This window comes from Cydia amplana, chromosome Z (assembly GCF_948474715.1).
Source record: "Cydia amplana chromosome Z, ilCydAmpl1.1, whole genome shotgun sequence".
In the NCBI taxonomy this organism is placed as follows: Eukaryota; Metazoa; Arthropoda; class Insecta; order Lepidoptera; family Tortricidae; genus Cydia; species Cydia amplana.
Window position 1 is genome coordinate 10770150 of NC_086096.1, and position 13598 is coordinate 10783747.

Consider the following 13598-nt stretch of genomic DNA (forward strand, 5'->3'; position numbering starts at 1 on the left):
AGCTACTAACTAGTGAACCCCAGAAACTTCCAAAATACGAATAGACCGAGACATAATGCGTCTGAGTTAACGGCTTTTATATAAGCTTTTTGTTATTTTCACCGAACACAAATGGGTTGAAGTACATTTTCACTTTTCGTTATTACACAAGATACAGTCAAGGGAATTATTTACCCACCCACCTAAGGTTCAATATCGTACAGCGAACTGTCACCATGAGAGCTAGCTAGAACATACGATGTTGCTTTGACATGTCGCAATTTTTGACCGCATATAAAAGGGCGAATATTATATTTTACAAAAGTTTTCTTTAAGTACACTTTATTTAATATTAATTTAAATATTAAATACCTAAGCCAGTTTAGTTAAACTTATAATTTTTTTGATAGTTTTTTTTAGTTATTTTTATTTAATGTAATTTCATATTATGAGAATAAATATCTAAATATATCATTATCAACAATTAAAAACTTGCCTATAAATAGTAGTTAATCATACTTAAGTTGCCTAATTTCTCATGCGCTTAATATCTAAAACTATTCGCTATCGCCGAAATTGGGTGGGTGAACTTATATCTATAGTGGGTTCATCTTGGGTTGCGGGTCACGAGTATGGGTCAAACGGCGGACAGTGCGCTGGCGCACGCGTTTCGGCAGAGCGTCGTCGCGCCCCAGCACGTCGGCATGCGTCCTGCGCGCGCACCCTACCCGCCGCGACCCACGCCCGCGCGGCCCGGCTGCGCCGCCCGCCTCGCTCTACTGATCTTCGCCACCATCGGCACTTTGAGAGCCGCCCGAATACCACCCGACACCCAGCAAGTATGAATATTTATTTATCCCCTGTGATTTTAATTTAGGTTTTCCAAAATGTCGTTTAGTTTGTTATTTTATAATGGTACAATGTATCTAGTCCACCTGTTGAAGTTCTGTGATGCTGCAATAATAATTTGAATTAGGGTGTAAAATATTGAAACACATGTCAACTCATACGTAAATAAAAACTTCCCTACTTTAAAGTCTATTTTTTTATTCGGTAGACTAAAATGACATTTCATAGTATGAAATGACATTTTATGTTTATACTATGAACTGTCATTTCAGTCTACCGAATAAAAATATAGACTTTAGCTACTAAGACTTACATACAATTTGAGCTAACGCCAACTGTTATTCTACAAGAATAAGCTGAGCACATGATTCTCAAAAACTGAATTTCGTGTCATATATGAAAAAAAGAGTTACCGAGGCTTCCAGTGCCCAGGGCTGGTATATAATTCGATTATTTGTTTATTAGGATCACCAACAGAAGATACGATTTACATACTATAATTAATTATTGATCCCCTATTTAAAGTCAATCACACTATGCATTATCATATTAATTGAAACATTAACTTAACACATTAAGAATCAGTAGATTTCGGCGGTACCTGATTGAACCCTTGATTTTCATGTTTTAGTTGAAAATCGTGTGTCAAGAGCGTATGAGCCAGCGGTGCTGGGTTTGGCAGCTTGCAGTAGGAGACGTCCACCTGGCCGAGAAGAAACTTCACCGGGTCCCACCGCAATACGCATGCGGAATAAGCAACTCTAAAACATCTCTTGACCATAAACAAATATTAGTAAGTAACTTATTATATATATAACTACTTAACTTACAAAAGACCAAATAGTTACTGCCATGCGAATTATGATTTACTTACCTATGGTGCTCAATGTATTTGACCGGTGTTCGGCAAATCATGTCACAGTACCTAAATATTAATACCTATTTCATAGGGTGGACGCCCATAACCCGGTAGTCCTGATAGTATTACGTATAAAAAACATCAATAAATGTCCCATTTTGGCCTTAGAATTTATATCATATTGCAATTTTTTTTTTAATAAGTAGGTATGTTTATTTACAACGCGCTTGTCGCGCAAAATTTGCAACTAACACAGCGAGCAAATTATGTCGTTCGATTGATTAGTAAGTACCTAAGAGTTTGCCAAAAGACTTTTCTACCTCGTTATTTTGAAAAATAAGGTCAAATATCTCGTAAACTGAGCGTTTTCCGCCTGCACGTTGCATAACTTTTTACTTGCTTTTAGGATCATTCGGCTCCTTCCAGTAATTACGAGCATTAATTCAATGCCCGTTATAAGTTCGGTTAGAAAAATGAGAAACTAAATAAAATAATATTCTTCCGAGTTCACATTCATAAGTTAAAATAGATTCATACAATACAATTCGGTCGCGGATATAATAAAATGCTGAACGATAAAGTAACTAACTTGGAAGTGGCTATCTTAGCCGGTGACCTGAATTTAGAGATGGACGTAGTTACCTACATAGAGGGGCGTTATCAAGACTAAAACCAGATAATATTTGTGGCAGTTATATTTTGTATTTTCATAATTTCAATAGGTAAGGCATTTATTTTCATTTACGAAAATGTATTCGTGATATAAGGTAGGAATTGTAATACCTATTATTCATTCTAGGCTTATTCAGACGGTGTGAGAACTCGCATGCGAGTTTCATTACATTGCGTGATTTGGTCGGTCGGCTGAATTGACGTAACGTCAATGGTCCGCAATGTAACTAAAATCGTATACGAGTTCGCACGCCCTCTAAATCAGCCCTAAAGTTTCGTTTGAATATATTTGAAAGATAAAGTTCTCTTTGCCAAGGTTGGTCTTATTGCCTTGACCTTTTTTGTCGACCTACTAAACGTTATCGTAAATAGGCCAAACGACAATTGATTGAAGCAACACGTTCCTCATTGAGAAGGCTTGTGTTATTTACAAGGTTTCAATTAAGTAAAATTATAATTATTTAGGCATTATTTGCACATAATAAAAAACGCATACATAAGTATTTCTTTCAACTTTTCAGGCTTGCATGTCATTAACTAATTGAAACAGACTGGGGAAATAGATAGAGAAGCTTTGGAGTTTACTCCTTATGAATCGATTATGATATTATACTAGGTATACGAGTAAGCCCGGGGTATGAAAATTTATGGGGATTAAAATTAAACGTTACGTTAGGTTAGGTAATACGTTATGTATCGTGCGCATCCCCTGGCATTGGCTGCATGGAAAGTCTTTATTTACCTATTCAATGTCAACAAATAACAACTGTCAATAGGGAATATTACGCGAAACTCTGCGTAGGGGACACCACTACCATAATCCATCACAATCTGATAGTCTACCGCGAAACAAGAAAATCAAAATTTCGTTATCTAACCTCTCTATCACTCTTGCATAATGGAGCGATAAAGAGGCAGATAACTAAATTTCGTATTTCTCGGTAGACCCTTTGTAAACAAACTGCCTTGAATCTTGATGCATCAATGTCATAGTTTATTATCTTTGAAAACTTGTCAATTATGGGTTATGATATGATAGGTAGTGTTGAGTCGGTCACTCGTGAGGCACCTCATTTGTACCACTCATTTTGTTAATTTGTCGCAGTACTTCGTACCGCAAAAATGTCTTACTTCACTCCTCTATTCATTTTACTTGATTCTAAAATTATCTTTCTCCTAAAAGTTCTATTCTTAACCTCCAGAATTGCACTCTAATTAAATGTTACTATTTATTTATTTATAAAGGAAGTGATGAATACATAAATATGTATATACATTAAATATTTTTGTCGCCGTTGGAATTAATGGAATAGTCGACGCTGAAAATATGCTAGTACCTCACCTCATTTGAAGTAAGACATTGTAACACCTCATTTTAGAAAATGAGGTACTCATACAAACTCATTTTAAATTGATGTCCTACCCATCACTAATGATAGGCGCTAGTGCTGCACTCTGGCGGCAGAACGTTGCAGTAATACCCCCTATTTACAGAGTTTTAATCTTAAATTTTATAATCGTTCGTGTGGAGTAAACTCTAGTCATGCGTCGGAGTTGACACACACACACACTTGTTTACATTCATCCATCACAATCGTGTACCTACTTAGGTAAATAATTTTACTACGAGGGGCTTTAGTAGGTACTAGGTACTTAAAGTTAATTACAGTAGGTACATATTATGGTGGGCAGGGCACTATAGTGCGGTATGCGGTAATTAGCACTTTAGTTATGTAACTGTATGTGCCTATGTCGAAAATTTAATGACATTTTTGAAATATCTAATATAACGTAGGTATGGTACGCAATCTCATTAGGTATTTGCTTATCTGTCAACTTTGATTATTCCTGTCCACTTTATTATGATTCTATTGTAATGATAAAAGTTATTAATATGTACAATTTATATTAAGCATTTAAGTATATCATTTATTATGCTTATAGCATAAATGCGTTTATTTATCAATCTATCGTTTAATTAAAAATATGCCATGCGTACTTTGTACAAATTGTGCGATTCACGGAACCCTTGAACTCGGAACGCGAGTTGAGTCACTTGAGTCCAGGGATCGGATACCGGTATTTTTTGTATGGGAACGGAAACGGTATTTTTTCGTTCTTTGCTAATTACTTCATTTCTAATTGAGCAATCTAATAATACGAAGTCGTAACCTAAAAACACAACTGAGTCCTACATTTCGAGTATAAAATAATTCGAAAAATTTGGTTATTTCTAAGTTTTTGCAAAAAACCGGTTCCGATCCCTGCTTGAGTCACACTTGGCCAGTTATTTAGAAATAGGTAGCAAAAATTTGCCAAATAAAAAAAAATGCATTTATGATTTCCATGTGGTTTTGACAGGTCTATTCACCGGGTAACGTTGTTACGGTGACAACATGTAAAAAGATCATACATCTACCAATGGACTCTTTGAGCGACTGGAGCTTAGATTACCAGATAGGATCAAGGCAACGCAGGCAGGCTTCGTACAGGGGACGGTTCAGAGGACAGACGCAGTCTCAATACTTGGCTATCAATCAAGGGTCAAAGGATGAAGGCAAAGCTGAAGCAATTTCTGCAGCAGATACGTCTAAAGCTGTTGTCAGTAAGTATCTCAATACAAGATGTTCTCGCAAGTTTTAGGACCATTATATTTATATCCCAAGCCATTAAAAACTGAGCGCAATCAGGCCCCTATTTCACCAAGCTGACAGGTACGACAATTGTCAAAAAAATGACAGACCTTTGTTTCACCACGCCGACATTTGTCAGTGACATATGTCGAGTGACAATTGTCAAGTGACAGGTGACAGATGACAATTTCGTAAATTGTTTTGTATAGAACTTCATATAAACATGATAGGTAGTTTGGTACAATTGTCCATCTTAAATTTAATGACAATTATTTTGTGAAACAAGGGTAATGTTTACTAGTCGACATATTTGTCAATTCTTCACAAGAGATCGTTAATTGCTTTCGATGGTCCGTGTTGTCATCACTAACATGATATTGATTGAGATCCCATCTGTGTCCCGACCCCATCTAATGCAGCGTATACCTACATTATTTGTTGACAAGGCGTCAAAGCATTATTTTTTTGTTTGTTTTAAGTAATTTTTCTGCAAATGCAAAGTCAGTGACGTCAAAGTAGGAATCTATTCGTACTTTATATATTCCCTTGTATAAGAATATCACCACTATTGCTTTCGCGGAGATTCATTTTCTAACTAACCAAAACCCTAACTTTACTGTTAGTGCCCAACTTCGCCCAAGTAAATTATTAAAAAAACAATACCTACCTAAACATACCTAATTTCGCTACCGGTCCCCAACTTCGCATTATAATTTTTTTAAATTATGAAAACTATACTGAGACTTATTCCAAATCCTAAATGATGAATTACTAAACGCCTTCATAGGCTACAATTACAATTTATAATGGAATTATGATTTAATGCTAGTTAAGAAGAATTTAAAAGCGATTTTTATTTGTACCCTAAAGGCGAATTTAGGGTACACAGTTTTGCCAACGTTTATTTTCAATGAACTGCAACAATGATAACGGGGTTTGCTAACAACGAAAACACTACAATTGCCACCCAAGCCTGACACAGCTCCGATCTCATGTCAAGAATTACCGACAAATTGACAAATATGTCGACTTATAAAAACTACTCTTGTTTCACCAAATCATTGTCATTAAATGAAAGATGGACAATTGTAACTAAATGCCTGTCAAGTTTATAAGCACTTCTATACAAAAACAGTTTACGAAGTTGTCACTTGTCACCTGTCACTTGACAATTGTCACTCGACATATGTCACTGACCAATGTCGGCGTGGTAAAATAGGGGCCAGGCGAGGTGGTCCGGCTGTGGAGGATCACACACAGGGAAGCAGCTATAAAGTGGAGTTCAATAAGAATTGCAAATAATGTAGGTATTCAAACAAATGGCCGACTTTATTACAGTTTGACATACAACGTAACATTTTTAATAAGTATAATTAAGATTGATACAAATAAAATATTAGAGTACATATACTTTTGATATCGTGGTTGTTCTTAAAAAGTGCGGGATTACGAAGTGATAAAGGCTACTTGATTTGATAACATTATTTGCAATTTCTATTGAACTCCACGTTGGAATGAAAGCTGTATCTAAATAAAATAGAGAGAACACATATTTCACACTCCACCATACTGTCCATACTTGGCTTGCTCGATCAATCTATCAATATTAGAACCAAATAGGGATTCTTTAAAAATGTTATTTATTTTACAGGTGGCAGAAGCGGTATGGGACAAGCTCAGAGTCAGTCAATATATGATCCCAGTTGCGATGAATGTGTTGACCGTTACGTACCTGGCGCAGAAAGTTTACGGCGTCCAACGGGGGGAAATGATAGACATGGTGGTGGGAACTGGGATCAAGGAGGGGGACCGGGTAGTTATGGGGGTGGTCCGGGTAGTTATGGAGTTGGGCCAGGTAGTGTAGGCGGTGGCCCAGGTAGTTACGGAGGGGGGCAGGGTATCCAAGGAGGGGGACCGGGTACTAATGCTGGTGGTCCCGGCAGTCATGGAGGGGGACCAGGAAGTTATGGAGGGGGGCCGGGTAGTTACGGAGGTGGGCCGGGTAGTTACGGAGGTGGTCCGGGTAGTATAGGAGGTGGACCGGGTATCCAAGGAGGTGGGCCGGGTAGTGTAGGTGGTGGTCCGGGTAGTTATGGGACTGGTCCGGGTATTGTAGGTGGGCCGGGTAGTGTAGGACCGGGTATCCAAGGAGGCGGACCGGGTAGTTATGGAGGTGGGCCAGGTAGTGTAGGGGGTGGTCCGGGTAGTATTGAAGGAGGACCAGGTATCCAAGGAGGAGGACCTGGTAGTTACGGTGGCGGGTCAGGTAATGTAGGAGGTGGTCCGGGTAGCTATGGAGGTGGACCGGGTAGTTATGGAGGCGGGCCAGGTAGTATAGGAGGTGGTCCGGGTATCCAAGTAGGAGGACCTGGTAGTTACGGAGGCGGACCGGGTAGTGTAGGTGGTCCGGGAAGTTATGGAGGGGGACCGGGTATCCAAGGAGGGGGACCGGGTAGTTATGGAGGTGGGCCAGGTAGTGTCGGAGGTAGACCGGGTATTCAAGGAGGTGGTGCGGGTGGTTATGTAGGTGGGCCAGATAGTGTAGGTGGTGGTCCAGGTATTGTAGGAGGCGGACCGGGCAGTTATGGAGGTGGGCCAGGTAGTGTAGGAGTTGGTCCGGGTAGTGTAGGAGGTGGACCAAGTATACAAGGAGGGGGACCGGGAAGTTATGGAGGTGGGCCAGGTAGTCTAGGAGGTGGTCCGGGTAGTGTAGGAGGTGGACCGGGCAGTTATGGAGGCGGCCCAGGTAGTGTAGGAGGTGGTCCGGGTAGTGTAGGAGGAGGACCGACTATACAAGGAGGGGGACCGGGTAGTTATGGAGGTGGGCCAGGTAGTGTAGGAGGTGGTCGGGGTAGTGTAGGTGGACCGAGCAGTTATGGAGGTGGGCCAGGTAGTGTAGGTGGTCCGGGTAGTGTAGGAGGTGGACCGAGTATACAAGGAGGGGGGTCGGGTAGTTATGGAGGTGGGCCAGGTAGTGTAGGAGGTGGACCGGGCAGTTATGGAGGTGGGCCAGGTAGTGTAGGAGGTGGTACGGATAGTGTAGGAGGTGGACCGACTATACAAGGAGGGGGACCGGGTAGTTATGGAGGTGGGCCAGGTAGTGTAGGAGGTGGTCGGGGTAGTGTAGGTGGACCGAGCAGTTATGGAGGTGGGCCAGTTAGTGTCGGAGGTAGACCGGGTATTCAAGGAGGTGGATTGGGTGGTTATGGAGGTGGGCCAGGTAGTGTAGGGGGTGGTCCGGGAAATTATGGAGGTGGACCGAGTATCCAAGGAGGGGGACCGGGTACACCCTATTTTACACCATTCTTTGGTAAAGATTTGTCCCTTATGTCAGGAATTGCACCGGGCGTTCGACAAGGGTCGACCATTTTTTGCTGTGTCGTTGGTCCCAATCCTCCGCAATACATAGGGACAGGTGGAGATGGATTCAGCATGAACGGAAACACAAGCCCGACTATATTTAACATGGGAGGGAACAACCAACCAGGCGCACCAGGTAGACCAGAATGGAACAATCAGCCTGGGGGACAGGGTATTAATCAACCTGGGGTACAGGGTACTTATCAGCCCGGGGGACAGGGCGCTTATCAACCTGGGGGACTGGGTAGTAATCAACCAGGAGGACAGGGTTCTTATCAGCCTGGAGGACAGGGTACTTATCAACCTGGAGGACAGGGTTCTTATCAGCCTGGGGGACAGGGTACTTATCAACCCGGGGGACAGGGTTCTTATCAGCCTGGGGGACAGGGTACTTATCAACCCGGGGGACAGGGTTCTTATCAACCTGGGGGACAGGGTACTTATCAACCTGGGGGACTTGGTGGTAACCAACCTGAGGCACTGGGTAGTAATCAACCCGGGGTACAGGGTACTTATCAACCTGGGGGACAGGGTACTTATCAACCTGGGGCACAGGGTACTTATCAGCCCGGGGGACAGGGCGCTTATCAGCCCGGGGGACAGGGCGCTTATCAACCCGGGGGACAGGGTACTTATCAACCTGGGGGACTGGGTAGTAATCTACCAGGAGGACAGGGTTCTTATCAGCCTGGGGGACAGGGTACTTATCAACCTGGAGGACAGGGTACTTATCAACCTGGGGAACATGGTGGTAACCAACCTGAGGCACTGGGTAGTAATCAACCCGGGGGACAGGGTACTTATCAACCTGGGGTACAGGGTACTTATCAACCTGGGGTACAGGGTACAAGTCAACCTGGGGGAGAGGGTGCTTATCAACCTGGGGGACAGGGTAGTTATCAACCTGGAGGACACGGTGCTTATCAACCTGGGGGACAGGGTAGTTATCAGCCAAGCGGACTAGGTACTCCAGGATGGAACAATCAACCTGGCGGACAGGGCAGTAATCAACCAGGCGGACAGGGCACTCCAGGATGGAACAATCAACCGAGTGGACCGGGCACTCCAGGATGGAACAATCAACCTGGCGGACAGGGCAGTAATCAACCGAGTGGACCGGGCACTCCGGGATGGAACAATCAACCTGGCGGACAGGGCAGTAATCAACCAAGCGGACAGGGTACTCCAGGATGGAACAATCAACCTGGCGGACAGGGCAGTAACCAACCAGGCGGACAGGGTAGTTATCAACCGAGTGGACCGGGCACTTCAGGATGGAACAATCAACCTGGCGCACCGAATAGTCCTGGATGGAACAATCAACCTATTGGACAGGGCAGTAATCAACCCGGGGGTCAGGGCAGTTATCAACCAAGCGGACCGGGTACTCCAGGGTGGAACAATCAACCAGGCCAACAGGGTAGTTATCAACCGAGTGGACCGGGTACTTGGAACAATCAACCTGGTGGACAGGGCAGTAATCAACCGAGTGGACCGGGTACTTCAGGATGGAACAATCAACCTGGTGGACAGGGAAATGAACTGACAGTGAGTGACCATTTTTTCATTACCTGTATTTTTGTAGGAGAATCGAATGTTGTTAATAAAAGCAATTTACTTACAATTTTTAAATTAACTTTAACGATTCTTAACTTTAACGTTTAGGCTGTAACAACTGACAACTCAACAGTTCCTGAGTGATGTAAATTGGATGTAGAATGTTAGCATGTTCTATAATAAGAAGAATAAGTAGTTGTATTAAAACAGTATTTTATATCTGCTACAAGTAAAAGTCAAAATGATCTATCTCGCCCTAGTAGACTATTAGGGCCTAGTCCTGTTAGCAACTAACTTACCACCGCACGACTATTATGCCCTTTTTTTACCGACTTCTGAAAAAGGAGAAGTGTATCAATTCGACCGTAATTTTTTGTACTTGTAATGGCTCTCCTGTACCTAACAGTTACTTGCTGTATGTACAATAATGTTGTTTCTTTTTTTCAGGTTCCCGATACTAGTGGAAACCAAAGTAAGACCATTACACCCTATTTCCGATACCTAAACTAACACATAGGTACTTTATCAGAATGGTTTGATGCTCGGAACACCATGTTTGATCCAGTTTTAATCTGTCGGCACCTCGGGCCCGATTTACAATGCTTAATTTGCGCAAAAATAGCTAGTTAAACGATTGGCTAGTTTTACTTTCCGCGTAAATAGATGAAAACAGTAGGGGTAGGTTTTTGATTGACGAAACGCTAATTTCGGGTTAGACCCCAATAACGAGAATTTCAATATTTAAACACTTTATTACTTTGTTTCAGGTCCACCACAAAACGTGATTGATCCAAATTCTATAGCAGCTGACGGAGACGATTCTCAAGCAGAATCGAGTATTACACAAAACGCAAACGGAACCATGGCTATGGCTTCTTCCAACGGAGGAAATAATAAAGGTCGAGCCAAAACACAAGTCAGCGGGACATACGCAGGAAGTGGCACATTTCAAGCTCAAGCTGAAATAAGTGACGAAAGTAAAGGAGCACAAAGTGAAGTGTCAGGAGGAAAACACGGCGCAATCAGTATTGCTCAAGGACATAGTAGGAATAGTAAATCACAAGCGAATGTTAATCTTGGCTCTGAAACTGGCTCTTTAACCTCGGGTGCTCAAAGCGATGGAGTAATGCATTCATCAAATACCCAGGTCCAAGGTGGAGTAAAAGGAGGATCTGCGGAGGCCCAAGCTCGTGGTCCAGGAAGTACTTCTTCCCAGGCTCAGATCGGTTTTACCCCATTTAAAGATAGCGATAAAGCAAACCACGACCTATTTAAAACTCCATTTGTAGGCGCTGGTAAAGCATCTTCTCATTCTAACGGGCGTATAGGAGAGTCACAATCACAGCTGGAAGGCACATTCAAATATGGAATCAAATATACTGGAGCAGCTCAATCTGGAGCTAGCTTGGATAAAGATGCAGTATTTGCCAGTCGACTACCGTTCAACAAAATCGACGTTTTTGATAAAAGCGATGTAAATATAAACGTTGATGAGACAGAGAGACCACCAGATGAAACACCTTTGCCTTTGCCCGACATAAATGACGTACAAAACAATGTTCTCAATATAACCGAAAAACCACAGGACCAGTCTAGAAGCAGAATGGCCAGTCATAGCCACCTGGATCACCACATGCCTGACAATGAGAATAAAGCAGCTCCCACAAGCCCGCCTCCGGCAGGAAACACACGATCGTTCCAACCGCCTTATGCAAATAATAATGATTTAGATTATACGAGTGATAAAGAAGATAATCCTACAGAAGACTACGATGCAGACGGAGGGTTTGGCCCTGAAGGTAGTGACCCCGTGGATGGAGAGGACAACTATGATGACTTTGAAAAAGACACCGAGACACATCAATCTCTGCATAGTCCGAGCAGAAAAAGTTTTGAAATCAAACAAAGTACCGGCGGAAATACACAACATATTGTATTAGGGGCTTTGCATGGTCAAGACGCTGTAATAACACAAAGAAATAATGATCCAAGACCAGACGAAAGCAGAATCTATCAGCCCGGCGAGAGTGTACCCGGTACCGGAGGTTATACCATACCCGTCGGATTTACAGGGAGCATCAAATCAGTGGCTTCCAAGCAAAACACTTACGCTATTGGTTCAAGACGTTCGCCATCACAAGCTCAAACAGTATCAATAACTCCTGGAAATGGTAAAGTGAAATACGTGTATCCTAACCCTAACGTGCCGCCTCACAGGAAATATGTAGCGCCAAAGGATTTGAGATCTTACTCTAATAACAATAAAGACGATAACAACAGATATGTCTCAGTATCAAAGACAATAACAGGAGATTTAGACGGCGAAAATAATATAAGAAAACAATACTCACACACATATTATACGAAATCATCATCTTGCGGATATTTTACTTTTACTTGCACTATGGTCAGTGGACCCAGTGGCAGAAAAAAAGTATGCAAACCAAAAATGCCCACCAACCCCGATGGGACACCAATGAGATGTTGAAAATTTCACAAATAACTAGCTGAATTACTGTTTAAGCTTTAATTCCGTTTAATGTAGAACATTTTAACAAAATAATGGATTTTAGACATTGTTATTAAATGCAATGGCACAATATCGAAACATTCGTGTTGCAATGCAATTACAACAGGAATGTTTCGACAATCTACATGAAGACAATAAGTCATTTTAGTTGTTTTAATTGCTGTGGACTGTAAGAAATAGATAATTTTAGAATAAATAATCGTTGAAATTTTCAAGTATTTTACTAAGCTTTTTATTTGGTTAATATTGCCGCATTCGTAACAAATGTAACAATATTCTCCTGCGTAAGTTTTATTTAATTAACTAAGGATATGTAAATGTATTCTATTGTAAGACTTTGGCACACGGCCGAATTCGAACGGTGCTTATATAATATTTTACAGCGATACGTAACGATCTGTCAGTATCAAAGGTGACATTTCTTCAACCGAAAACGTCACTTTAGACCAGGGACCGTTACCGGTACCTATATTAAATAAAAATCAAAATGTATGATGTCATTCACAATTATTTCTTTGATATTAAATAATAATATAATACCGGTTAATTTGTATGAAATTATACCGGTATTAGGTCCTTGCTTTTTGACACTGACATATCGGTATCGTATCACTGTGACATCTTATAAGCACATTGTTCGAATTGGGCCGTCTGAGCCGTTCGTCGTTACTGGAAATTTACCTAATCTAAACCAATGCTAACTTTCACCTGACAATAAGGGAAACCGTCTATTATCTTAACAAAGACAATATATAATGCGATGTTCTTAAAAACAATCATACAATGTCATTGCTGAAGTGGTTAAATGCTGGTTCAAATTTCAGTAGCCGATTAGTTAATTAATTTGTAATAATTTAAGATATCGTTATTTTCGCTTATACAAATGTTTTAAACTAAGTATTAAAATATATTTTTAACATGTCTTCAATTTAATTTTGTTTCTGTACTTAAAATAAGTACCTACTTACTTTACTTATTATTATTTTCTTTAAGAACGTAAAAGCCGGTACCTATCATCATCACTCGTCTCGTCGTTTTTCGTTCATTTCTTATTTTGTATCATTCTGTATTCGTCACTCGTTCTGTATTCGTCTTGTTAATTTTTTGTCATAATATGTATTATTTGGTTAAATCTGTAACTTGTCTCTGTCCTAATTAA

General features: G+C 41.2%; 1 protein-coding gene across 1 annotated transcript; it reads left to right on the forward strand.

Moving 5' to 3' along the window:
- Positions 1 to 563: 563 nt before the first annotated feature.
- On the forward strand, positions 564 to 12406 carry LOC134661780 (uncharacterized). The gene is made up of 9 exons (XM_063517966.1): positions 564 to 818; positions 1460 to 1621; positions 4721 to 4964; positions 6644 to 6805; positions 7200 to 7258; positions 8465 to 9292; positions 9326 to 9850; positions 10357 to 10381; positions 10677 to 12406. The coding sequence occupies exons 1-9, from the start codon at positions 612 to 614 to the stop codon at positions 12395 to 12397; spliced, it is 3933 nt and encodes a 1310-aa protein (XP_063374036.1). The 5' UTR covers positions 564 to 611; the 3' UTR covers positions 12398 to 12406.
- Positions 12407 to 13598: the final 1192 nt, after the last annotated feature.

Bases quoted from the DNA above. Each gene is read 5' to 3' on its own strand.
- LOC134661780 (XM_063517966.1), top strand. From the start codon at position 612: ATGGGTCAAACGGCGGACAGTGCGCTGGCGCACGCGTTTCGGCAGAGC. The intron at 4,965-6,643 runs GTAAGTATCTCA...TTTATTTTACAG, and splicing joins TACGTCTAAAGCTGTTGTCA to GTGGCAGAAGCGGTATGGGA. The intron at 7,259-8,464 runs GTAATGTAGGAG...TTAACATGGGAG, and splicing joins TAGTTACGGTGGCGGGTCAG to GGAACAACCAACCAGGCGCA.